General features: G+C 49.4%; 1 protein-coding gene across 1 annotated transcript in view; it reads left to right on the forward strand.

Annotated features, from left to right (window-relative positions):
- Positions 1-869: 869 nt before the first annotated feature.
- Positions 870-27,857, forward strand: part of ALS2CL (ALS2 C-terminal like) — an 86,827-nt gene continuing 59,839 nt past the window's right edge. Inside the window, exons 1-7 of the mRNA XM_060248088.1 lie at positions 870-914; positions 18,155-18,263; positions 21,575-21,749; positions 22,452-22,517; positions 24,202-24,367; positions 25,168-25,296; positions 25,819-25,938. Coding sequence (XP_060104071.1) covers positions 18,158-18,263; positions 21,575-21,749; positions 22,452-22,517; positions 24,202-24,367; positions 25,168-25,296; positions 25,819-25,938 — 762 coding nt within the window. The 5' untranslated portion in view covers positions 870-914; positions 18,155-18,157. The remainder of the gene's footprint in view (positions 915-18,154; positions 18,264-21,574; positions 21,750-22,451; positions 22,518-24,201; positions 24,368-25,167; positions 25,297-25,818; positions 25,939-27,857) is intronic.

Raw genomic sequence — 27,857 nt, forward strand, 5'->3', positions numbered from 1 at the left:
AACGGGCTGAAATTAAATCAAAAGAGTTTCCGGCTCAACATTAGGAAGAACTTCCTGACCATTAGAGCGGTTCCTCAGTGGAACAGGCTTCCTCAGGAGGTGATGGGCTCCCCTTCTTTGGAGGTTTTTAAGTAGAGGCTGGATGGCCATCTGACAGCAATGAAGATCCTGTGAATTTAGGGGGAGGGGTTTGTGGGTTTCCTGCATTATGCAGGGGTTGGACTAGATGACCCTGGAGGTCCCTTCCAACTCTATGATTCTATGACGGTAACCCCTGCATAGAGGGTAAAAAGTTCAAACAGAGACACAGTCTCAGAAACGACCCACAGGAGATTAAAAGAAGAGCAGAAGAGAAACCATGTTGGGTCAGGCCAATGGCCCATCCAGCCCAGCACTCTGTGTCACACAGTGGCCAAAACCCAGCGGCCATCAGGAGGTCCACCAGCAGAGCCAGAACTCCAGAAGCTCTCCCGCTGTGTCCTCCGCTCCAAGCACCAAGAAGACAGAGCATCACTACCCCAGACGGAGTGTTCCATCTATACATGGCTAAGAGCCAGTGATGAACCTCTGCTCCATACGTTTCTCCAATCCCCTCTGTTTGCATCTTTCATCCCTCCCCTATGGGAGGAGCAGTTTTCAAAGAAGTAAGTGATGGGACGGGCGCTCTCTGCCCTTGGGTGTGGACATGTTTCATAACAGAGCTCCACGAGTGGGGTGTGTGTGTGTGTGTGTGTCATCCAGGAAACCAGCCTGGATTTGTGTTTGAACAGCGGAGGAAACTTGGCTGCGGGAGGGTGGCGGGGAGTGGCGTCGCCGGCAGATCTTTGCCCGGCCGCTCAAGAAAGGGCTGCCCAGAATTACTCGGAGACGTTGGCAGAAGCACACGGAAGAAGAATGCTGGCTTTTTAGGTACAGTAAAAGTCTTCTCTTAAACGTTCCCCGAGCAGCCAGAGTTTTTGGTATTATGGAGTAAAGCAGGAACCGACATTGAAAGGAAACGCGACCATCGGGTGTCTGATACTTTTGACCTTAGGGAAGGCTTTGAAATGGAAGCGGGTTGAACGGTCTGGCTAAATTGCGTGTCTGGGGTGCTTTGGACCATGTGCAGAGTGCGTTTTCTCTGGCAGGTCATTCATGTCTCTTGAAACGCAGGGGCCCAGAGGGTGTGGACTCAGGCGGGGCCACCCCACTTTCTAGTTATTATTTTCAAGGCAGGATTGAAAGCCGAATATGCTGATTTCTTCACCCAAAGGGTGATTAATATGTGGAATTCACTGCCACAGGAGGTGGTGGCGGCTGCAAGCATAGCCAGCTTCAAGAGGGGATTGGATAAAAATATGGAGCAAAAGTCCATCAGTGGCTATTAGCCACAGTGTGTGTGTGTGTATACACACATACATATATTGGCCACTGTGTGACAGAGTGTTGGACTGGATGGGCCATTGGCCTGATCCAACATTGCTTCTCTTATGTTCTTATGTGACACAGAGTGTTGGACTGGAGGGGCCATTGGCCTGATCCAACAGAACTTCTCTTATGTTCTTATGTGACATAGAGTGTTGGACTGGAGGGGCCATTGGCCTGATCCAACATGGCTTCTCTTATGTGACACAAGAATGTTGGACTGGAGGGGCGATTGGCCTGATCTAACAGGGCTTCTCTTATGTTCTTATGTGACATAGAGTGTTGGACTGGATGGGCCACTGGCCTGATCCAACAGGGCTTCTCTTATGTTCTTATGTGACAAAGAGTGTTGGACTGGATGGGCCACTGGCCTGATCCAACAGGGCTTCTCTTATGTTCTTATGTGACACAGAGTGTTGGACTGGATGAGCCAGTGGCCTGATCTAACATGGCTTCTCTTATGTTCTTATGTGACACAGAGTGTTGGACTGGATGGGCCCTTGGCCTGATCCAACATGGCTTCTCTGATGTTCTTATGTGACACAGAGTGTTGGACTGGATGGGCCCTTGGCCTGATCTAACATGGCTTCTCTTATGTTCTTATGTGACACAGAGTGTTGGACTGGAGGGGCCACTGGCCTGATCCAACATGGCTTCTCTGATGTTCTTATGTGACACAGAGTGTTGAACTGGATGGGCCACTGGCCTGATCCGACAGGGCTTCTCTGATGTTCTTATGTGACACAGAGTGTTGGACTGGATGGGCCACTGGCCTGATCCAACAGGGCTTCTCTTATGTTCTTACGTGACACAGAGTGTTGGACTGGATGAGCCAGTGGCCTGATCCAATATGGCCTCTCTTATGTTCTTATTTTTTTATTGGGAAGAGATGGAGTCTGCTGGCTGGCTGAACAGGCAGAAATGATAACCTGGCATAACTTGCTACACCTTGTATATGGTTTGCAAGGATCTTGAGAGAGGATGAAGGGGGGGGATGTGAGAAGAAGGGGTTGGAGAGCTGGTGTGGTGTAGGGGTTCAGAGTGTTGGATTACAGGGCCGGCTCCAACATAAATGATCCCTCGTTGGGCCGGGCCATGTGTGTCATAAAATTTAATGCCATGTAGCAGAGATATAAAATTTATAAAGGACACAGACGAACACAACTAAAAATGTGTTTGAAAACTTACAAATATGCTTAAAAGATTAGCATTCTGGCACGATGTTGTTGATTTAACAGTTTCTGATAACTGACACCTCTTGCTCTGGAGACACTGTCTGTGCTGTAGCAGCCTTGAGTATGCTGTTCAAGTGTTGTTCATGGTTGGTGCCTTGAGCCTAAAACCCAGGGGAGAATATGAAACGGTTGGGCATTGTGAGCTTTTGTACGTAAGCTGCTTCATGTGCTGGTCAGCCAATGGAGAAAATAGAGGCTTTGCTCTGTAGCTCCTGTGTGACTGAGCCAGTCTGGCATAGCGAGCTGTGATGCAGAAGGAAGCAAGAGAGAGAGAAGGAAGCAGATGACGGTGAGTTGCTTGCAGGCCTGATAGAAGCTCTCTGGGGGCCTGATTTGGCCCTTGGGCCACAAGTTTGACACCCCTGGATTAGGATGCGGGCGACGCAGTTTCGAATCCCTGCTCTGCCATGGAAGCTCACTGCGTGACCTTGGGCCAGTCACACGCTCTCAGCCTGCCCTGCCCCACAAGGTTGTTGTCAGGATAAGACAGAAGAGAGAACAGTGGAAACAATTTTGGATCCCCGTTGGGGGAGAAACGTGGGCTGTAAATGAGTTAAATACGGGGCAGGTTAGATGGGGGAAAGTTAAATTAAACTAGGCTGTCGGTCCAAGAATGTAGGGGGACCAATTCTTTCTGAATGCCTCCTTTCCGCTCCTGCGATTGTCAAAACTGCCCCTGTGCCTAGCCTCTGGGTTTCGAAGCAGTTGCCTCCATATACTGGAATAACCGTTCTGGCATGGGTGGGGCTGAGAGGGCTCTCCCAGTGGCAAGTGGAGGAGTGGGGAATCAAACTCGGTTCTCCCAGATAAGAGTCTGCTCACTTATACCCTGCCCTTCTCTCTGAATCAGAGACTCAAAGTGTCTTACAATCTCCTATATCTTCTCTCCCCACAACAGACACTCTATGAGGTGGATGGGGCTGAGAGGGCTCTCACAGCAGCTGCCCTTTCAAGGACAATTCCTGCCAGAGCTATGGCTGACCCTTTCAAGGACAGAGTCTCAGAGCGTCCTACAATCTCCTTTCCCTTCCTCTCCCACAACATACACCCTGTGTGGTGGGTGGGGCTGAGAGGGCTCTCCCAGCAGCTGCCTTTTCAAGGACAACTCCTGCCAGAGCTATGGCTGACCCAAGGCCATTCCAGTGGCAAGTGGAGGAATGGGGAATCAAACTCGGTTCTCCCAGATAAGAGTCTGCTCACTTATACCCTGCCCTTCTCTCTGAATCAGAGACTCAAAGTGTCTTACAATCTCCTATATCTTCTCTCCCCACAACAGACACTCTATGAGGTGGGTGGGGCTGAGAGGGCTCTCACAGCAGCTGCCCTTTCAAGGACAATTCCTGCCAGAGCTATGGCTGACCCTTTCAAGGACAGAGTCTCAGAGCGTCCTACAATCTCCTTTCCCTTCCTCTCCCACAACATACACCCTGTGTGGTGGGTGGGGCTGAGAGGGCTCTCCCAGCAGCTGCCTTTTCAAGGACAACTCCTGCCAGAGCTATGGCTGACCCAAGGCCATTCCAGTGGCAAGTGGAGGAATGGGGAATCAAACTCAGTTCTCCCAGATAAGAGTCTGCTCACTTATACCCTGCCTTTCTCTCTGAATCAGAGACTCAAAGCGTCTTACAATCTCCTATATCTTCGCTCCCCACAACGGACACCCTGCGAGGTGGGTGGGGCTGAGAGGGCTCTCCCAGCAGCTGCCCTTTCAAGGACAACTCCTGCCAGAGCTATGACTGACCCAAGGCCATTCCAGCAGGTGTGAGTGGAGGAGTGGGGAATCAAACCCGGTTCTCCCAGATAAGAGTCCGCAGACTTAACCACTATGGCTGACCCAAGGCCATTCCAGCAGCTGCAAGTGGAGGAGTGGGGAATCAAACCCGATTCTCCCAGATAAGAGTCCACGCATTTAACTACCACACCAAACTAGCTGACAGAGAGAGTTGACAAAGAGAATAATTTTTTCTCTCTCTCTCATGTGACTAGACCTGGAGGGCATCCAATGATGCTGATGAGCAGTCGATTCAGGTTGGACAAAAGGAAATACTACTTGACTCAGAGTAGTTAAAATGAGGAATTAGCTGCCGGAAGATGCATTGATGGCCCCAGGAACAGACAGTTTTGAAAGGGGATTAGATAGATTCATGGAGGATAAATCATGGAGGACAAATCCTCTGAATTCCAGAGCCAAGAGGCAACGTCAGGGGAAGGCCTTGGCCTCCATGCACTTTTGATTGCATGTTCAGACACCTGTCTGCCCAAGATGGGCATTCAAATAACATCTTGGGGGCAGAACCATTGGTGTTGGAAAGTGCTGTGAAGTCAGCGCCACCTTACGATGATCCCAGAGGGTTTTCTTCAATGCAGGAGTCGAACAGAGGTGGTTTGCCATCGCCTCTCTCTGCAGAACAACCTTCCAGTAATTTGGAATAGCTTTAACTCTCTCAAGTTCTCATGCAAAGAACTCAGGGAGCTTGGAGACCTTTCCCGCTTCTCTGTCCTGCTTCAGTCGTGACAGCTGCTTTGTCTCCAGGCTCAGGAAGGGGTTCCCTCTTCCTCTGGGGCACGTATGGAGACATGACTCAGTGGTAGAGCACCTGCTTGGCAGGCAGAATGTCCCAGGTTCAATCCCTGGCATCTCCAGTTAAAAAGAGCAGAAAGTAAGTAGAATCGTAGAAGAGTTGGAAGAGACCTCCAGGGTCATCTAGTCCAACCCCCTGCGCATTGCAGGAAACTCACAAATACCTCCCCCTAAATTCACAGGATCCTTATTGCTGTCAGGTGGCCATCTAGCCTCTGTTGAAAAACCTCTGAGGAAGGAGAGCCCACCACCTCCTGAGGAAGCCTGTCCCACTGAGAAACCGCTCTAAACTCACAAACACCTCCCCCTAAATTCACAGGATCTTCATTGCTGTCAGATGGCCATCTAGCCTCTGTTGAAAAACCTTTGAGGAAGGAGAGCCCACCACCTCCTGAGGAAGCCTGTCCCACTGAGGAACCGCTCTAAATTCACAAACACTTCCCCTTAAATTCACAGGATCCTTATTGCTGTCAGGTGGCCATCTAGCCTCTGTTGAAAAACCTCCGAGGAAGCCTGTTCCGCTGAGGAACCGCTCTAACAGTCGGGAAGTTCTTCCTAATGTTGAGCTGGAAACTCTTCTGATTTAATTTCAACCCACTGGTTCTGGTCCTACCTTCTGGGGTCACAGAAAACAATTCCACACCATCCTCTCTCTATAAGACAGCCCTTCAGGTGATGGGAAAGACCTCTTCTGCCTGAAACCTTGGGAGAACGGATGGCAGTCTGAGAAGAAAATATTTATCTTGCTGGACCAAGGGTCTGATTCAGTAGAAGGCAGCTTCATGTGTGTAAGGTCTAGAGTTATGTGCTGATACATTGTTGTACCAGAAAGCTTGCAAGATGATTCACAGGATGGATCTGTCTGGGTTTGGGGGAGCCGAAAGGAGTTTCCCGCAAGCTGAAGAGTGATTAAATGTACCCACACGTGAGTCTTTCTGGCTTCCCTTTGGCAGCTCTTCTAGCGACTTGTTCCTGTTAGGTTACGCTCTGATCTCACAAAGGCTGACTTCTGGGTCTTGCGTTTCCCATCCGGATTGTCAGTTTCCCCGGGGCGTAGTTTGATGAAGCATGCCGCACGCCAAATGATCTCTGCGACGCGGTGGCTGCAAAGCGTCTGCCAAACGATCAAGATGTTCGCATCGGAAATCCACGGGATGTGGTGGAACCGGCTGCCGTCGGCGGTATGTGCCGTAAGCTGGGGGGCGCGAGGGTTCTGTGCGCACTGGGTGCCACGTCTGTGCCAAGAGCTCTCAAAATTTAGGTGCGGTTGGCAGCTTTGGCAGGTGGGTTTTGCAAGAACGGTTACCAGCTCAGGGTTGGGAAATTCCTGGAGAATTAGGGGCGGAGCCTGTGAAGGGGTGGGGTTGGTCTGGAGACTAGCCGCACCTCTTGGCATCCAGGTTGAAGCCTGGGGATAATTGTGTCAAAAAAGCTACGTACAACAATTCAGTGCTCTTCCGTATATTATATGTCAGGGGTGGCCAAGGGTAGCTCTCCAGATGTTTTTTGCCTACAACTCCCATCAGCCCCAGCCAACAGGGCCGATGGCTGGGGCTGATGGGAGTTGTAGGCAAAAAAACATCTGGAGAGCTACCGTTTGCCACCCCTGTTATAGGTCATATAACAATAACTGTTATATAACAATAATGTCATATAACAATAAGAGGGGATTGGATAAAAATATGGAGCAGAGGTCCATCAGTGGCTATGAGCCACAGTGTGTGTGTGTGTGTGTGTATATATATGTATGTGTGTGTGTGTGTACACACACATATATTGGCCACTGTGTGACACAGAGTGTTGGACTGGATGGGCCATTGGCCTGATCCAACATGGCTTCTCTTATGTTCTTATGTGACACAGAGTGTTGGACTGGAGGGGCCATTGGCCTGATCCAACAGGGCTTCTCTTATGTTCTTATGTGACACAGAGCGTTGGACTGGATGGGCCATTGGCCTGATCCAACGTGGCTTCTCTTATGTTCTTATGTGACACAGAGTGTTGGACTGGATGGGCCATTGGCCTGATCCAGCATGGCTTCTCTTATGTTCTTATGTGACACAGAGTGTTTTGGACTGGATGGGCCATGGGCCTGATCCAACGTGGCTTCTCTTATGTTCTTATGTGACACAGGGTGTTGGACTGGAGGGGCCATTGGCCTGATCCAACAGGGCTTCTCTTATGTTCTTATGTGACACAGAGCGTTGGACTGGATGGGCCATTGGCCTGATCCAAAAGGGCTTCTCTTATGTTCTTATGTGACACAGAGTGTTGGACTGGATGGGCCATGGGCCTGATCCAACGTGGCTTCTCTTATGTTCTTATGTGACACAGGGTGTTGGACTGGAGGGGCCATTGGCCTGATCCAACAGGGCTTCTCTTATGTTCTTATGTGACACAGAGCGTTGGACTGGATGGGCCATTGGCCTGATCCAAAAGGGCTTCTCTTATGTTCTTATGTGACTCAGAGTGTTGGACTGGATGGGCCATGGGCCTGATCCAACGTGGCTTCTCTCATGTTCTTTTGTGACACAGAGTGATGGACTGTATGGGCCACTGGCCTGATCCAACATGGCTTCTCTTATGTTCTTATGTTTCGGAATTCATTCAGTTGCAATACAGATTTTAGTGATAACAGTAAGTAGAATAGTATTGCAGATTCAATCACTACTCCTTTAAGAACGTCGAGTCCGCAGATGAAAATTTCTTTTTTCTCTTCGGTACAGCAGTACCCAAACCAGTGCAGACAATTCCTTCAAGGCAGGCGCAAGCTTCAAAATTAAAGTGACACGCTTCCTAGGTAAAACGGGGCGTGTTTCGCTCGATCCTTCGTCCGACGATGGATCGCTTTTCTAGAGCTAATACAAAAATGCCTTTGCAGGTACTTAACATATAGCGCAATATTGCTTACATCGATAGAAAAACAAAAGCCCAAAAAAAGGCAACTCACCCACTGCTCCGTATACTACATGCAAGCCATCGTTTAAAGTTCGCCTCATCCAGATCTGCTGTGCAGAGGGAGGCAACGGCAAGCCACCTCTGTATGTCTTTTTGCCTTGACGTGGATGCTCCAGGCTGAGCCTCATCTCGCCGGTTCTCAGAAGCTAAGCTGAGTCAGCACTGGCTAGTATTTGGACGGGAGACCGCCAAGGAAACCCAGGGTTGCTGCACGGAGGCAGGCAAAGGCGAGCCACTTCTGAATGTCTCTTGCCTTAGAAACCCTACAGAGTCTCCTTAAGTCGGCTGCATCTTGACTGAACTTTTCGCCACTGTTGCCAAATAAAATAAGAGACTTGCTCTGGGTAAACGGATGTAAGAGACTGGCATTTCATTTTGGGGAGGGATGAAGAAGAAGCAGAAGGAGGAGGATTTATACTTGACCCTTCGTCTCAGAGTGGCCTACAGTCTCCTTTACCTTCACAGGCACCCTGTGAGGTGGGTGTGGCTGAGCGAGCTCTGGCAGAAGCTGGCCTTTCAAGGACAACTCTGCAAGAACTATGGCTGAACCCAAGGCCATTCCAGCAGCTGCGTGTGGAAGAGTGGGGAATCCAACCTGGGTTCTTCCAGATAAGAGTCCGCGCGCTTCACCGCTACACCATACTGGCTCTCTAGAAGCGTGGGGTGTGACTTTACAGGCAGCTTTTCCAACAGGAGAGAACGTTTAGAAGCTACCCCCGCTTTGGAAAGCAGGAAAGCTTTTCTGGTTTTGGCCTTATCAGCTGCAGACTCCACCGCCTCTTTGTGTGTCGAAACCTTCTCTTTCCTGGGCTGGTTTGAAACCACCGGCTGTTGGTTTGTGCTGGGACTGTGAGCAGGCGACAGCCCAAGGGCTCCTTGCAGCACGTAAACAGATACCAAAGGTGTTAGTCATCAGGTGAAAAGAAAAAGTGGGACTGCCGTTTCTTGAACCTCTGAAGGTTGCTGCTGGGAAGAAAAAGGACTCTTTGCTTAACCAACGGAGGGTCTGGTGAACTGATCTCCGTTGGCTTGGGATCAACTGTAATCTCCCCAGGAGATCTCCAGCTACCACCTGGAGGTTGGTAAGCTATTGACAACCCTAAATTAGAAGAAGAAAGCAGACCATAGATTTATATCCCGCCTTCCACTCCGAATCTCAGAGTGGCTCACAATCTCCTTTATCTTCCTCCCCCACAACAGACACCCTGTGGGGTGGGCGGGGTTGAGAGAACTCTCATAGAAGTTGTCCTTTCTAGGACAACTCTGCTAGAGCTATGGCTGACCCAAGGCCATATTAGCCCCTGAAATCCTGTGACTCTGGCCAGAGAAAAGGTATCCTGCTACTTAATACAGGTTTCTCATGCAGAAATGGGCAATTAACCATTTCACCTGATAATTGCCTCCAGTGCTTTTTTTTTTTTTTGTAGCAGGAGCTCCTTTGCCTATTAGGCCACACCCCACTGATGTAGCCAATCCTCCTGGAGCTTGCAGTAGGCCCTGTACTAAGAGCCCTGTAAACTCTTGGAGGATTGGCTACATCAGGGGTGTGTGGCCTAAGATGCAAAGGATTTCCCGCTGAGTTCCACAGGAGTTCCATACACCCCTGATGTAGCCAATCCTCCTGGAGCTTACAGTAGGCCCTGTAAGAAGAGCCCTGTCAGCTCTTGGAGGATTGGCTGCATCAGGGAGGTGTGGCCTAATATGCAAAGGATTTCCCGCTGAGTTCCACAGGGGTTCCATACACCCCTGATGTAGCCAATCCTCCTAGAGCTTGCAGTAGGCCCCGTACTAAGAGTCCTGTAAGCTCTTGGAGGATTGGCTACATCAGGGGGGTGTGGCCTAAGATGCAAAGGAGTTCCTGCTACAAAAAAAGCCCTGGTTGTCGCAGCTAAAACTGATATCAGAGGGACTGCAGAAGGGCCCAGTTTAAGAGCCGGCAACCCGACTCGGAAACAGATTTTTTCACATTTAGCCTCCTGCAAGTGTGGCAGAATGGCTGGCACCTGGGGATGCCAATCTCCAGATGTGACCTGGAGATTCCCCTGGAATTACAGCTGTGGGTTGCAGAACGTCCAATCTGGGTTTACATGGGAATGATCTGTTTGCAGTAGGGATGCCAACCTCCAGGTGGGGCCTGGGGATCCCCCAGAATAACAGCTCATCTCCAGACTCCAGAGCTGGTGCTCCTGAAGGAAACGGCTGCTTTGGATGGTGAATTCGATGGACATTATACCCCGCTGAGGCTCTTGTCCTTCCCAGGCTCCATCCCCAAATCCATCCCCCGTTAGAATTTCAAAAAGAAGCAGCATTTTCTGTCTTAATTTATGCAAGTGCATTATACATATGTATATGCAGGGGGGTGGTTTGCAGCAGGAATGCAAGGAATGCAGTTCTGGCTTGCCTGGCATCAGGGGGTGTGGCCCAATATGCAAATAAGATCCTGCTTGGCTTTTAAGAGAGCCGGCTTGGTGTAGCGGTCAAGCGTGCCTGTAGTGTACAGACTCTTATCTGGTGCCCAGTCTGGTGTAGTGGTTATGTGTACAGGCTCTGATCTGGGAGAATCAGGTTTGATCCCCCACTCCTCCACTTCCAGCTGCTGGAATGGCCTTGGGTCAGCCATAGGTCTCACAGAGCTTTCCTTGAAAGGGCAGCTTCTGGGAGAGCTCTCTCAGCCCCACCTACCTCACAGGGTGTCTGTTGTGGGGCGAGAAGATATAGGAGTTTGCAAGTGAGACTCTGAGATTTAAAGTGGAAGGTGGGGTATAAATCTGCAGGGGTTTTTTTTTAACCAAAAAAAAAAATCTTGTGTATGTGTGGTTATATAGTGAGTTTGTACCAGACTTGGAGCGATGAAGCTTAATAGGCCCTGATGTAATACACTGTTCAAACATGTGCACGGAACAAAAGATGATGCAGAATCTCTCTCTCTCGCCCCCACTCTCTCTAATCCAACTTTACTTTTTTGTTGTTGTTCAGTCGCACAGTCGAGTCCGACTCTTTGCGACCCCGTGGACAAAGTCACGCCAGGCCCTCCCGTCTTCCACCATCCTCCAAAGGCTGCTCAAATTCGTGTTGGTTACATCACTAATGCTGTCCGGCCATCTCCTCTTTTGCCGTCCCCTTCTGCTTTGGCCTTTACTTTGAGGAGCCCCCCAAAACTAAGCTTTACTTTGAGGAGCCCCCCAAAACTACCTTTTTAATTTACACCCCTGTTTCAGTTGACAGGGTGGCGCAGAGTGTTAAGAACATAAGAACATAAGAGAAGCCATGTTAGATCAGGCCAATGGCCCATCCAGTCCAACATTCTGTGTCACACAGTGGCCAAATATATATATATATATATATATATATATATATATATATACACACACACACACACACACTGTGGCTAATAGCCACTGATGGACCTCTGCTCCATATTTTTATCTAACCCCTTCTTGAAGGTGGCTATGCTCGTGGACGCCACCACCTCCTGTGGCAGTGAATTCCACATGTTAATCACCCTTTGGGTGAAGAAGTACTTCCTTTTATCCGTTTTAACCTGTCTGCTCAGCAATTTCATCGAATGCCCACGAGTTCTTGTATTGTGAGAAAGGGAGAAAAGTACTTCTTTCTCTACTTTCTCCATCCCATGCATTATCTTGTAAACTTCTATCATGTCACCCCTCAGTCGACGTTTCTCCAAGCTAAAGAGCCCTGAGCGTTTCAACCTTTCTTCATAGGGAAGGTGTTCCAGCCCTTTAATCATTTTAGTTGCCCTTTTCTGAACTTTCTCCAATGCTATAATATCCTTTTTGAGGTGCGGCGACCAGAACTGCACACAGTACTCCAAATGAGACCGCACCATCGATTTATACAGAGGCATTATGATACTGGCTGATTTGTTTTCAATTCCCTTCCTAATAATTCCCAGCATGGCGTTGGCCTTTTTTATTGCAAACGCACACTGTCTTGACATTTTCAGTGAATTATCTACCATGACCCCAAGATCTCTCTCTTGGTCTGTCTCTGCCAGTTCACACCCCATCAACTTGTATTTGTAGCTGGGATTCTTGGCCCCAATGTGCATTACTTTGCACTTGGCCACATTGAACCGCATCTGCCACGTTGACGCCCACTCACCCAGCCTCAACAGATCCCTTTGGAGTGTTAAAGCTGCAGTACTGCAGTCCTAAGCTCTGCTCGCGACCTGAGTTCGATCCCCGGCGGAAGCTGAGTTTTCAGGTAGCCGGCTCCAGGTTGACTCAGCCTTCCATCTTTCCGAAGTCGGTCAAATGAGTATCCAGCTTGCTGGGGGGGAAGTGTAAAAGACTGGGGAAGGCAATGGCAAACCACCCCGTAAAAAGTCTGCCGTCAAAACGTTGTGAAAGCAATGTCATCCCAGAGTCGAAAACGACTGGTGCTTGCACAGGGGACCTTTCCTTTCTTTTTCCTTCAGTTGACAGTAACTGTGTACCAGCTGGCCGGGCTTGTTCTCCTCTCCTTTTGCAATCTCCAACCAAGCCTAATTTTCTACCCACTACTAGAGTACAGGCATGCTATTTACAGGATCCCTTATCCCCAGATGAAGAGATTAATCGAGGGCTCTTGCCCTTCGCTTTAATCTCCCCTTTTTTCTTGCATCGGGGCTTGTGTGGCTTGAACAGCTGCCTAATGGGCAGCAACCCAACAGGTAAAGCTTCACGGGCTACTGCGTCTGCTAATCTTTGTGCTGGCAGGTTGGTCATTGCAGCTTTTTAAGGGGTAGGGATGTTTTGCTGCATGGGAAATTGTGTCGGAGCAGACAAGCTGTACTTTGGAGGGATCGTTTTTCTGCAGTCTGTTGACAGATTCTGTGTTGTATGCCCTGTCCACATTGGCATCCTGGATTTCCTGCCCACATCTCAATCGTAGGAGATGGTGCTTTATACATAGGCAGTCTGTGATGTCACGTGGGGCGAGGCATCAGGTAACAGCCCCCCCCCCCCATTCCTCCTTTCAAGCAGGTAATGGATGAGAACCTATGAACCTGTGTGATGACAGATGGCACACTTTTACATTCACTTGGGATGACATTGGATAGCTGGTTTTTGTAGTGTTTGGGCTGGCATCTCTCACTTGTGAGTATCAGTTTGGTGTAGTGGTGAAGTGCATGGACTCTTAGCTGGGAGAACCGGATTGGATTCCCCCACTCCTCCACTTGCAGCTGCCGGAATGGCCTTGGGTCAGCCATAACAGCTTTTGTCAGAGCTCTCTCAGCCCCACCTACAAGAAGGGGTTAGATAAAAATATGGAGCAGAGGTCCATCAGTGGCTATTAGCCACAGTGTGTGTGTGTGTGTGTGTGTGTATATATATATATATATATATATATATATATATTTGGCCGCTGTGTGACACAGAATGTTGGACTGGATGGGCCATTGGCCTGATCTAACATGGCTTCTCTTATGTTCTTATGTTCTTACCTTACAGGGTGTCTTGTGGGGGAGGAAGATATAGAAGATTGTAAGCCACCCTGAGTCTCTGATTCAGAGAGAAGGGTGGGGTATAAATCTGCAGTCTTCTTCTTCCAATTTGGTGTCGTGGTTAAGTGCGCGAACTCTTCGCTGGGAGAACCGGGTTGGATTCCCCACTCCTCCACTTGCAGCTGCTGGAATGGCCTTGGGTCAGCCATAACTCTTGCAGAGTTGTCCTTGAAAGGGCTGCTGCTGTAAGAGCTCTCTCAGCCCCACCTACCTTACAAGGTGTCTTGTGGGGGAGGAAAATAAAGGAGATTGTGAGCCGCTCTGAGATTCAGAGTGGAGGGTAGGGTATAAATCCAATATCATCATCATCTTCTTCTTCATGAAGGGAGACATCAGAAAGTCAAAGGGATGGGGGGGCAGTACCTAGAGAAGGCCAAAGTAAAAGGAGCAGAAAAGAGAAAGTAGTTCAGACTGCCAGCTCTGGGTTAGGAAATTCTCTAGGTATTTCCTGTCCCAGAGCTAGCAACCCTGGTTTTAATGCAGCACACTAAGCAGTGCAGACATCACATAGCATGGGGAGGGACGATGGCTCAGTGGCAGAGCATCTGCTTAGGAAGCAGAAGGTCCCAGGTTCAATCCCTGGCATCTCCACTAAAAAAGGGTCCAGGCAAATAGGTGTGAAAAACCTCAGCTTGAGACCCTGGAGAGCCGCTGGCAGTCTGAGAAGACAATACTGACTTTGATGGACCGAGGGTCTGATTCAGTATAAGGCAGCTTCATATGTTCTAGCAGGATCTTAATTACAGAAAGCTAAAAGCCCTCAATGTATGGGACTTTAGGTCTGGAAGAAGTGTGGAGATCACCCAGTGAAAACCGCATTCAGTGTTATGTATTGTGTTGTACTGGGGTCTTGCTGCCTGAGCTTGAGACAGGCCCTCTTTGCAAACCAGGATCCTGAAGCCTGGAAGAACTGGCCAATCGGGCATGAAACAACTTGTAACAAAGAGATGCAAATGAAGGACTCTAGAGTGAGCCAATAGGAGTAACTGTTGCCTACTAGGGGGGCGTGGTTAACCATAGCCAGAGTGTAAATAACAAGTGAAGCGTCTCTGCTTTTTGTGACTGTTTCTTCTTGCAATAAAGTGGTGGTCGATTCAAACCCGGTTGAACGCACTTTACAATATTTCGATCCCCAGCACAATTTTACTTCCCCCCTGCCCCGGTCTTCTGAAGGTTGCTGAATCAGCCCAAATACTGCCCTCCTTGTTTCATTTTAAAAATTCCAAATTGAGCAAGCGTTCATGAGTTCAGCTGGGCATGTGCTACTTTTTTTGTAACGTCACGCCTTGGGGATGTGAAAAAGCCGGCGGGTTCTGTTAAATGCCTTGGGTGACAGGAATCCCACCGTGTCGTTTCCCCTTTTTGTGGAAGGGCTGGGTGCGAAACTCCACCCAGCGAATCGACTTATTGTGCCCATTCTCTTGCATCACATCTGGCTTTGTTTCTGATTGCCTGTTGCTGAGCTCAGTACATCCTCTTTCTCGCTCTCTGAACTTTCGCTTTGCCAGATGTGACTCCAATACCCTTTTTTAAAAACATTTGCACAATAGACCAAAAATTGCAAGGGAATTGTCTTTCAGCAGGGAGGGGGAAATCTTTTTCTTCTTGCATTTCTTTTTGCGCGCACACACACACATGTTTGGTAAGGGCACTCTCTTCCTCAAGCAAAGGAAACCTCCAGTGAATAGTACTTTCCACTCTTCGCTAATACTTTACCATGTAATAGTAAGTAATATATCAGACACCTCTCATATAATGTCAAAATACACAGTAAGCAATGAACTATCCATAGTACAATTAGAAATTACTAACAAAAATATACAAACATACTCCCAAGTCCATACTTCCATAACAGCCAGTTTGGTGTAGTGGTTAAGTGTGCAGACTTTTATCTGGGAGAACCGGGTTTGATTCCCCACTCCTCCACTTGCACCTGCTGGAATGGCCTTGGGGCAGCCATAGTGGTTAAGTGAGCGGACTCTTATCTGGGAGAACCGGGTTGGATTCCCCACTCCTCCACTTGCACCTGCTAGCATGGCCTTGGGTCAGCCAGAGCTCTGGCAGAGGTTGTGCTTGAAAGGGCAGCTGCTGGGAGAGCCCTCTCCAGCCCCACCCTCCTCACAGGGTGTCTGCTGTGGGGGGAGAAGATATAGGAGATTGTAAGCCGTTCTGAGTCTCTGATTCAGGGAGAAGGGCGGGGTATAAATCTGCAGTCGTCTTCTTCTAGTGGTTAAGTGCACGGACTCTTATCTGGGAGAACTGGGCTTGATTCCCCACTCATCCACTTGCAGCTGCTGGGATGGCCTTGGGTCAGCCAGAGCTCTGGCAGGATTTGTCCTTGAAAGGGCAGCTGCTGTGAGAGCCTTCTCCAGTTTGGAGAGCCAGTTTGGTGTAGTGGTTAAGTGTGCAGACTTTTATCTGGGAGAACCGGGTTTGATTCCCCACTCCTCCACTTGCACCTGCTAGCATGGCCTTGGGTCAGCCATAGCTCTGGCAGAGGTTGTCCTTGAAAGGGCAGCTGCTGTGAGAGCCCTCTCAGCCCCACCCACCTCACAGGGTGTCTGTTGTGGGGGAGGAAGGCAAAGGAGATTGTGAGCCGCTCTGAGACTCTTCGGAGTGGAGGGCGGGATATAAATCCAATATCATCATCTTCTTCTCTGGCAGACGTTGTCCTTGAAAGAGCAGCTGCTGTGAGAGCCCTCTCAGCCCCACCCACCTCACAGGGTGTCTGTTGTGGGGGAGTAAGGGAAAGGAGATTGTGAGCCGCTCTGAGACTCTTCAGAGTGGAGGGCGGGATAGAAATCCAATATCTTCTTAAGTCAAAACTGCTCTCCCAAATTCTGTCACAAATTCCCCAGGTAGCTACATGGAAAAGTCTCTGATGGTGCTACTCATGGAGATTAAAAAATATATACATTCCGCTGACCAGTAATCAATGCAAAAGGTCCGTTTTCGGAACCTTGATCTTCTCTCACAGAGCTTCTCTCACAGAGCAATATCCTCTAACTGCATCATTTTAAACACAGAGAAGAAAAAAAATTCTCAAGCACCCAGACCTCAGGTTATTTTTAAATGTCCATCCTATGACTTACTCAGCAGGCACTTCGTTCTCCCAGGACCCCGTGTGTTTGCTTTTTGGCACTCTTTTCCTGACAATCTAGTGCCCCTCGGAGAAGTTGCGCAAACTTCGACTTCCTAAAACGCTTGCTGGTGATTGGGGGCGGGGAGAGGGCTGGTTTGTCAACAGTACGTGCAAAACGGCAGCTTTCTGGTTAGTCATCTTTCTGGTGGGAGAATGTTAGTCTGGGGTGGTGGAGGAAGAAATAACTATTATTTATAGAGTACCAACATCTAGGTGGCACCTGAAGAACTCCCACTATTGCAACCAAAAATGGTTGCTTTGGAAGGTGGACTCTATGGTATTGTACTCTACTGATGTCCCTCCCAAGTCCCACCCTCCCTAGGTTCCACGCCCCCCCCCCCAAAAAAAAATCTCCAGGTATTTCTCAACCCAGAGCTGGCAACACTAATTAAACTGTCTCGTTTCTTGGGGATACAGTTATTTACAGTGGTCAGTCTAAGAGAAGCCATGTTGGATCAGGCCAGTGGCCCATCCAGTCCAACACTCTGTGTCACACAGTGGCCCAAAAACCAGGCAACAGTGGGAGGGCTTCTAGTGTCCTGGCCCCACTGGTGGGTCTCCTGATGGCACCTGGGTTTTTTGGCCACTGTGTGACACAGAGTGTTGGACTGGATGGGCCACTGGCCTGATCCAACATGGCTTCTCTTATGTTCTTATGTGACACAGAGTGTTCGACTGGATGGACCATTGGCCTGATCCAACATAGCTTCTCTTATGTTCTTATGTGACACAAAGTGTTGGACTGGATGGGCCATTGGCCTGATCCACAGGGCTTCTCTTATGTTCTTATGTGACACAGAGTGTTGGACTGGATGGGCCATTGGCCTGATCCAACATGGCTTCTCTTATGTTCTTATGTGACACAGAGTGTTGGACTGGATGGGCCAATGGCCTGATCCAACATGGCTTCTCTTATGTTCTTATGTGACACAAGAGTGTTAGACTGGATGGGCCATTGGCCTGATCCAACAGGGCTTCTCTTATGTTCGTTACAACAGAGGCCTAGGGTTGTCAGGTCTGTGTTGGAAAATAGCTAGAGACTTTGGGGCTGGATCCAGGAGAGGGCGGGGTTTGAGGAGGGTATTGGCCTCGGCATGGTACAACGCCACAGAGCCCACCCTTCTAAGGAGCCATTTTCTCCAGGGGAGCTGATCTCTGTCCGCTGGAGATCAGTTCTAAAAGGGAGAGATCTCCAAGGCCCACCTGAAAGCTGACAGCCCTAATGGTTAGGATTGAACCTGGGTTCAAGCTGAAGCAACTGAGTGGCTGGTTGTCTGAGGCTCTAATCTAATTCTGAGTCTTTTTGCTCTCCTGTGCTTGCGACACAATAGGACATGAACGTTGCGGAAGTGGCGAGCTTGTTGCTACGGACAGAAGAAAAGTTCTCAGCGTACCTGGCAAGGATCAACAGCGTCATCCTTACTCCCCTGTTGCAGTCAGGTGAGGATGGCGGGTTGTCAGAGGGGTACCAGGATGGACGCCATTTTACCAGAGATGTTCACACAATGTTCTGGTCCCTAGAAAACCATTTTTATTGATGGATGGTTTTGGAAAGATGTATTTCTGAAGTTCATTTACATTCCACCTTTCTCCTCAGAGGGGGATTACACCATTCTCCTCTGCCCCATTTTATCCTCACAACAACCCTGCGAGGTAGGTTAGACTGAGAGGGGGAGACTGGCCAAGGACACCCACCATAGCACAAGTGGGGATTGGAACCTGAATTTCCCAGATCCTAGTCCAACACTCTTAGTGCAGAATGCAGCGGCCAGGCTGTTAGTGGGACTATCTCGGTGGGAACATGTGCAGCCTAGGCTGCGGGAGCTGCACTGGCTGCCGATTGTGTTCTGAGTTCGCTATAAGGTGCTGGTTATTACCTTTAAAGCCCTATATGGGCGAGGACCTGCGTACCTTAGGGACTGCCTCTCCCCATATGTCCCTCAGAGAGCACTGAGATCTAGTTCTCAAAATCTTTTAAAAGTCCCTGGACCAAGGGAGGTTAGATTGAAATCAACGAGGGAGCAAGCCTTCTCAACAACGGCTCCCCAGTGGTGGAATCGACTACCAGAAGAGGTGCGAGCCCTGCGAGACCTAAATCAGTTTCACAGGGCTTGCAAAACTGCCCCTCTTTCAGCTCGCATTAAGGTGAAACCCGGGAAATGACATCTAGCCATCCTATATATAGTTTGAACTGTAGCACTGAAATTTATAATTCACAATGGTTTAACTGTCTATTTAATTTTAACAATTTATGAATGTAATTTTATCTGTTTTGATTGTTTAATTGTTTGTAGTAATATTGTATTTTACTGTAATCATGGTATATACCATGTCGTGTTAGCCGCCCTGAGCCTGCCTTTGGCGGGGGAGGGCGGGATATAAAAATAAATTTATTATTATTATTATTATTATTAATCCCTACACCACATTAACTCTCTGAAAGGTATTGGATGCCTGTTGGTGCATGAGTGTACATTTTAACTGAAGGTGCTTCAAGCCTTGCTCCAGGTATCTAGAAGCTGAAACTGCTTAGAACATGCGGAAATCCCTGCTTGATCAGACCAGTGAGGGTCCCACTAGTTCAGTCTCCTGTCTCACACAGTGGCCAGCCAGTTCCTCTTCATGGCCAACAATAGGGCAGAGAGGCTGAGGCCTTCCCCTGATAAGAACATCAAAAGAGCCCTGCTGGGTCAGACCACTGAGGGTCCATCTAGTCCAGCCTCCTGTCCCACACAGTGGCCAACCAGTTCCTCTGGAGGGCCAACAACAGGGCAGAGAGGCTGAGGCCTTCCCCTGATAAGAACCTCAGAAGAGCCCTGCTGGATCAGACTAATGAAGGTCCATCTAGTCCAACCTCCTGTCTCACACAGAGGCCAACCAGTTCCTCTGGAAAGCTGTGGCCTTCCCCTGAGAAGAACATCAGGAGAGCCCTGCTGGATCAGACCAGGGAGGGTCCATCTAGTCCAGCCTCCTGTCTCACACAGTGGCCAACCACTTCCTCTGGAGGGCCAACAACAGGGCAGAGAGGCTGAGGCCTTCCCCTGAGAAGAGCATCAGAAGAGCCCTGCTGGATCAGACCAGTGAGGGTCCATCTAGTCCAGTATCCTCTCTCACACAGTGGTCAGACCAGTGGCCCATCTTGTCCAGCATCCCAATTCACAGAGTAGCTAACCAGCTCCTCAGAAAGTACAACAGGGCATGGAAGCCAAGGCCTTCCATGGATAAGAACATACAAGCAGCCCTGCTAGATCAGACCAATGAGGGTCCATCTAGTCCAGCCTCCTGTCTCACACAGTGGCCAACCAGTTCATCTGGAGGTCCAACAACAGGGCAGAGAGGCTGAGGCCCTCCCCTGAGAATAACATCAGAAGAGCCCTGCTGGATCAGACCAGTGAGGGTCCATCTAATCTATCCTCCTGTCTCACACAGTGGCCAACCAGTTCCTCTGGAGGTCCAACAACAGGGCAGAGAGGCTGAGGCCCTCCTCTGAGAATAACATCAGAAGAGCCCTGCTGGATCAGACCAGTGAGGGTCCATCTAATCCAGCCTCCTGTCTCACACAGTGGCCAACCAGTTCCTCTGGAGGTCCAACAACAGGGCAGAGAGGCTGAGGCCTTTCCCTGAGAACAGCATCAGAAGAGCTCTGTTGGGTCAGACCAGTGAGGGTCCATCTAGTCTAGCCTCCTGACTCACACATTGGCCAACCAGTTCCTCTGGAGGTCCAACAACAGGGCAGAGAGGCTGAGGCCTTCCCCTGAGAAGAACATCAGAAGAGCTTTGCTGGGTCAGACCAGTAGTCCATCTAGTCCAGCATCCTGTTTCACCCAGCAGCCCAGTAGTTTCTCTGGATGTCCAACAACCATGCATAGAAGCTGAGGCCTTCCCCTGATGTTGTCTCCTGACTCTTGAGATTTAGAGGTGTGGCTTGGATGTTTCTGGTGTGAATTAATCTGGGCTACCTCAGAAACTGGTCCAGGGGAGGGATGCTTTAGATCAGGGGTCCCCAACCTTTTCTGAGCCTGCAGGCGCCTTTGGAATTCTGACACACAGCAGGGGGCGCCATCACAAAATGGCTGCCAGGGAGGTGGAGCCAACCACAAAATGTCATGGATCCAACTTGTATAGAAATCTCTTGGACATTTCAAGCAAAAGCTGTGCTTAACAGAAGCCCTTTTAATTTGCGTAGTCAGTTGGAAGCCCTGCTGGGCCAACGTCCCACCTAGACTGGCTCGCTTGCTAAAAGCTCATGGTGGGTACCAGGAAAGGGGTTAGTGGGACTCATGGTGCCCATGGGCAGCAAGTTGGGAATCCCTGTATTACTCAGTGTGGGCAATCCAAAACTAGAGCATCTCCAACGGATGGCTGCCCAGCCTTTGCTTCAGTAACTTCCACAAGAGAAAAGCTTGTCCATCTCTGGGTGATTGGTTTTGCTTTCAAAGTGTTCCAACCAGGGTTTCCCTCTTAAGCTGCAGAGTCTCGTGAGCAAAAATTCTACTTTGTGAGCTACTGGCACTGAGGATGTGAGCTACTGCGTAAATTATTGTGCTCTGGGGCTGTTTTTCCTGAGCTAAGACAAAACTGTGTGAGCTGGAGGCTAAAAATCTGTGAGCTAGCTCACGCTAACTCAGAGAGAACACTGGTTCCAACCATCTGGATGTTTTATCTTGAAGTTCTACCAAAAAAAATCTGCTCTCCAGAAGCTCTGGAGCCACGAGGAACTTGACGGCATGTTCTCTTTTTGCCCCCGGAAGGCTCTTTTGAGCATCTGGATCTTTTCTTGCTGTTGAACGACCATTTCCACGTTCTCTGGGACTTGACGGAAGAGTGCACCCGAACCTTGAAGCAAACCGTTGCTTCAGAATCCATCAGTGTCCAAGATGTCTACCTCGTTTGGAAAGCGGACCTGTTTCTGGATCGGTACATCCAGTGAGTACAGCAGCTGTTTATTGAAAACATTTATTTAGCAGCCCTTCTACCTTACAGGAACTCAAGGTGGCCTACAATATTTGCCAGGAGACTTTGGGGATGGAGCCAGGAGCTGGGTTGTGACAAGCATAATTGAACTCCAAGGAGAGTTCTGGCCATCACATTGCAGCTTGCTTTGTCACGCTTGCTCAACTACACAGGAGCTACAAAGCAAAACCTCTATTTTTTACCTTGGCCAAGGCTCCTCCCTTGGGAAGGAAAGAAGGGAGAGTTTGCTTTGCCAGGCTCTCTCAATCGCACAGCAGAGCTACTGACCCAAGCTCCTCTTCTATTGGCTGAGGCTCCCCGTCCCCCTCCTGGTCTCCTGGGGAAGGAAGGAAAGAGCCAGAGCTTCCTCTGCCCAGTTCCCTGGATCGCACAGGAGAGATACAAAGAAAGCACCTTTAAGACCAACGAGTGCCAATGTTTTAAGCATGTTTTATTTTAAGCTTTTAAAAAATCTTTGTGTTCATCTGTGTCCTTTCTAAAGTTTCTGTCTCCACTACTTGGCATTACACATACGGCTCGACCAAACAAGGTCTCATTTATGTCAGATCCGACCCTCATAACAAAGTAGTTTGACACTTTTGCTCTAGCGTCTTCTAGATCTGAGATAACTCAAACTCGTGTCCTAATGTTACTCTTGATGATTTTTTTTAACAGGTATTTTTCCACTTTTGCCAGCTGCGTTGTACTTCAAGGGTTCGAACATGCTGCCAGGAATAAAAGGTGAGCGACAGATCAGCAGCATCCTCTTCTTTATTTGCTGTGGAGGATTTGTCCTGGCGTGGATGGGGCATGGCAAAGTGGTAGAGCCCTTGCGGAAAGTCCCAGATTCAGTCCCTAGCATCTCCAGTTACAAATAACAGATAGGAGTGATGAGAAAGACTTCAGCCTGAGACCAGACTCCTGCCAGTTGGAGTAGACAGCACTGGCCTTGATGGAGCAAGGGTCTGAATCAGTAGAAACCAGCTACTGTGGTTCAGTGGCAGAGCATCTGCTTGGCATGCAGAAGGTCCCAGGTTCAATCCCCAGCATCTCCTGTTAAAAGGACCGGGCAGGAGGTGGTAGAAGATTTCAGTGGCTCATTGGTGGAGCCTCTGCTTGGTATGCAGAAGGTCTCAGGTTCAATCCCCGGCATCTCCAGTTAAAGAAATTAGGTGGGAGGTGGTGTGAAAGACTTCAGTGGCTCAGTGGCAGAGCATCTGCTTGGCATGCAGAAGGTCCCAGGTTCAATCCCTGGCATCTCCAGTTAAAGAAACTAGGTGGGAGGTGGTGTGAAAGACTTCAGTGGCTCAGTGGCAGAGCATCTGCTTGGCATGCAGAAGGTCCCAGGCTCAATCCCTGGCATCTCCAGTTAAAGAAACTAGGTGGGAGGTGGTGTGAAAGACTTCAGTGGCTCAGTGGCAGAGCATCTGCTTGGCATGCAGAAGGTCCCAGGTTCAATCCCCAGCATCTCCAGTTAAAAGGACCGGGCAGGAGGTGGTAAAAGATTTCAGTGGCTCATTGGCGGAGCCTCTGCTTGGCATGCAAAAGGTCCCAGCTCCAATCCCCAGCATCTCCAGTTAAAGAAACTAGGTGGGAGGTGGTGTGAAAGACTTCAGTGGCTGAGTGGCAGAGCATCTGCTTGGCATGCAGAAGGTCTTAGGTTCAATCCACAGCATCTCCAGTTAAAAGGACCAGGAAGCAGATGATAGAAAAGACGTCTTGAGACCCTGGAGAGCTGCTGCCAGTCTGAATGGACTGTCCTGATTTTGATGGACCAAGGGTCTGATTCAGTATAAGACAGCTCCATGGGAGGGGCCTTGGCTCAGTGGCAGAGCATCTGCTTGGCATGCAGAAAGTCCCAGCTTCAATGCCCGGCATCTCCAGTTAAAAGGACCGAGCAGGAGGTGGTGTAGAAGATTTCAGTGGCTCATTGGTGGAGCCTCTGCTTGGCATGCAAAAGGTCCCAGCTTCAATGCCCGGGATATCCAGTTAAAGAAACTAGGTGGGAGGTGAAAGACTTCAGTGGCAGAGCATCTGCTTGGCATGCAGAAGGTCTCAGGTTCAATCCCTGGCATCTCCAATTAAAGACACTAGGTGGGAGGTGGTGTGAAAGACTTCAGTGGCTCAGTGGCAGAGCATCTGCTTGGCATGCAGAAGGTCCCAGGTTCAATCCCTGGCATCTCCAATTAAAGAAACTAGGTGGGAGGTGGTGTGAAAGACTTCAGTGGCTCAGTGCCAGAGCTTCTGCTTGGCATGCAGAAGGTCCCAGGTTCAGTCCCCAACATCTCTAGTTGAAAGACTGAAGGTAGGAGGTGGTGCGGAAGACGCATGAAACCCTGGAGCTGCGTAGATGATAGCTGATTTTGAGGGTTCGATTCAGTATAAGGCAGACTCATGCATTCATGTGTGTTCTGCGTCTTGGTAGCGAGGCCTGGAGGTCACACAAGCCGGTGCTGCAGGAGTTCCTTGCCGACTTCTCCCTGGACGCCTCGGTAGCCGTGGCCCTCCATACGGTGCTGCACAAGCCCTTCTGGGATCAGCTTCAGCAATACAGCCTCATCCTATCCAAGCTCAAGGAAGCTGCTGGCCAGGTACTGGACCCTCTATCTGTGGCTGTCAGGCCTGGGTTGGGAAATCCCTGGGGGTTTGGGGGGTGGAGCTGGGGAAGGCGGGGCTTCAGGGGAGGAGGGACCTCAGTGAGGGGTAACACTATTAGCTCTGCTTTCCAAAGCAGCCATCTTCAGGGGAACTGATCTTTCAGGAATTCTCCAGGCCCCACCTGATGGTTGGCAACCGAGTGATGGGCTGCTGATCTGACCCAGCAGTCTCGTCTTCTCAGCTCTCTTGTTATGGAATGCCTTTTCACCAGGACCTCCGATCTTTGCGCAGGCACTTCTGACGCTGCCGGCAAGGATTCCAAGCAATAGGGCAACCGAAGTCCTGTGATCAAACTACATCTCCCAGGATGCTTTGGGAGGGAAGGGTATAGGACCAAGAATGGTAGGCTCTGCCCTAGAGAAAGAAGTCCTTTTCTCCCTTTCTCACAATACAAGAACTCGTGGGCATTCGATGAAATTGCTGAGCAGACAGGTTAAAACGGATAAAAGGAAGTACTTCTTCACCCAAAGGGTGATTAACATGTGGAATTCACTGCCACAGGAGGTGGTGGCGGCCACAAGTATAGCCACCTTCAAGAGGGGTTTAGATAAAAATATGGAGCAGAGGTCCGTCAGTGGCTATTAGCCACAGTGTGTGTGTATATATAAAATTTTTTGCCACAGTGTGACACAGAGTGTTGGACTGGATGGGCCGTTGGCCTGATCCAACATGGCTTCTCTTATGTTCTTATGTTCCTAAATGCTGAAGGGCTGTTCCTTTTCAATCCTTACAGTGCCCTGAGAGCGACACAATCGCTGATGCTACAGACAAGTTTGGAAAGCTGCGGTCTTTCGTCAGCCAGCTCTTGGACGAAGCTTGTCTTACCAGAAGTCTGTGGAAATCCCTGGGACACAAATTCACGGTGTGTGAGAGAGAATCCTAAGTAACGTCCTTTCAATGCACTCTCCAGCTGGACTTGGCCTATTCACACAGTAAAGTCCATTGGGGAAGTGCACTGGAAGTGGATCGAAAGTGCACTAGTTTAGTGTGTGCGACCACAGCCTTGAAAATGTTTCTTAGAAGCTGCGACTACGGCGCAAGGATCTACGCTATTTTACTGAAATTAAAACTTTGGCAGCCGTTTTGTGGCAGGCTCCGCCTTCTGTGGCAGCCATTTTGGGGCAGCCCTTGGGGTGCTGTGCTCCCCATGCAGCGTCAGAATTCCAAACGTGCCTGCAGGCTCAAAGAATTTGGGGCCCTCTGGTTTAAAACGCATGTTGTCGCCTATCACTGCTCAATCATGAGGTCTAGAAACATGCCCAGGATTTATTTAGCCTCTGTAAGATTTAATAGAAAATGTGTCAAGATTCTGCATACACCCGGTGTTCTGAGCAGCCGAAGCATACAGTGAAGCGGTGAAAACAATGTTGTCATCATTTGGCAGGATGTTCTCTGTGTTCCGGAGCGGAGGTTGCTAGAAGACAGCCGAAACCTTACAGTCTTTCCCAGCATGGGCCGGTCTGACCGCGTTCTGCTCTTCAATGATATCTTAGTGCTGATCCAGGTGAGATGTTGCCAGTGGGGAAGCGGGAACACTGATTGTTTGGCCTATGAGTTGAAGGATAGTATTTTCTCACTAACTTGGAGTAGCTTTCCCAGCACGGGCCGGTCTGGCCGCATTCTGCTCTTCAATGATACCCTAGTGCTGATCCAGGTGAGATGTTGCCAGTGGGGAAGCGGGAACCCTGATTGTTTGGCCTATGAGTTGAAGGATAGTATTTTCTCACTAACTTGGAGCAGCTTTCCCAGCACGGGCTGGTATGACCGCATTCTGCTCTTCAATGATACCCTAGTGCTGATCCAGGTGAGATGGTGCCAGTGGGGAAGCGGGAACCCTGATTGTTTGGCCTATGAGTTGGATAGTATTTTCTCACTAACTTGGAGTAGCTTTCCCAGCACCGGCCGGTTTGGCCATGTTCTGCTCTTCAGTGATACCTTAGTGCTGATCCAGGTGAGGTGGTGCCAGTGGGGAAGCAGGGACCCTGATTGTTTGGCCTATGAGTTGAAGGATAGTATTTTCTCACTAACTTGGAGCAGCTTTCCCAGCACGGGCTGGTATGACCGCATTCTGCTCTTCAATGATACCCTAGTGCTGATCCAGGTGAGATGGTGCCAGTGGGGAAGTGGGAACCCTGATTGTTTGACCTATGAGCTGAAGGATAGTATTTTCTCACTAACTTGGAGTAGCTTTCCCAGCATGGGCCGGTCTGGCCGCATTCTGCTCTTCAATGATACCCTAGTGCTGATCCAGGTGAGATGTTGCCAGTGGGGAAGCAGGAACCCTGATTGTTTGGCCTATGAGTTGAAGGATAGTATTTTCTCACTAACTTGGAGCAGCTTTCCCAGCACGGGCCGGTCTGACCGCGTTCTGCTCTTCGATGATATCCTAGTGCTGATCCCGGAGTCAACCTCGAGCCGGCTACCTGAAAACCCAGCTTCCGCCAGGGATCGAACTCAGGTCGTGAGCAGAGCTTAGGACTGCAGCTTTACCACTCTGCGCCATGGGGTTCTTCGCATGAGAACTAAGCACCGATGCAGCGCTACCGGCCCTCTTTCTCATGATCTGCCTAAGTTCTCGGGTTGTGCGTGACAGGCGCTAGGAGGTGCGAACGATTTCCACATGAGACCCCAGAGAGCTGCTGCTAGTCTGAGTAGACGATACTGTGTAGGGAGTCCCCAACGCTGGCAACCCTCCACCAGTCTCAGGCAGTCACACTGGTGCTTTTCTACTATAGGTTAGCTAAATGGTAGAATCAACTGCCGGAAGAGGTGCGGGCCCTACGGGATCTTAACGAGTTCCGTAGGGCCTGCAAAACTGCCCTCTTCCAGCTAGCTTTTTAAGACGGAACTCCTGATAATATCAATAGCACCGAGCCATCTTATACATAATTTGATTGTACCATAAGGTTATACTGTTTTATTGGTTTTACTGTTTAAATTATTAATTATATTATATACTGTTTTGTTGTATCATGGTTTTACCATGTCTTGTTAGCCGCCCTGAGCCTGCCCAGGCGGGGAGGGCGGGGTATAAATAAAAGTTTATTATTATTATTATTAAAAGTGAAACAAGCAATGCTAAACTCATGCAACAATGTAAACTTTATTATGGAAACAGTTAACCTTTAACACAGGACAGAATTCCGGGATGGGCAGCCCTCTGGTGCCCAGCCGATTCAACAAAACACTTATACAGTAGTATAAGTACACTTATACAATAAAGTCAGAGACAAAGTAACAGAAATCCCCCCCCACACACACACACACGAGAATTCTCGGACCGTGAACAGACAGCAGGAGATAGATGAACAAAGCAGGAGTCGAGTGGCGCCTTTAAGACCAACCAAGTTTTATTGAGAACGTCAGCTTTCGTGTGCTCTCTAAGCACACTTCCGTCAGACAAGCGGATCAGGTATTGTGGGC

This window comes from Heteronotia binoei, chromosome 10 (assembly GCF_032191835.1).
Source record: "Heteronotia binoei isolate CCM8104 ecotype False Entrance Well chromosome 10, APGP_CSIRO_Hbin_v1, whole genome shotgun sequence".
Taxonomy (NCBI): domain Eukaryota; kingdom Metazoa; phylum Chordata; class Lepidosauria; order Squamata; family Gekkonidae; genus Heteronotia; species Heteronotia binoei.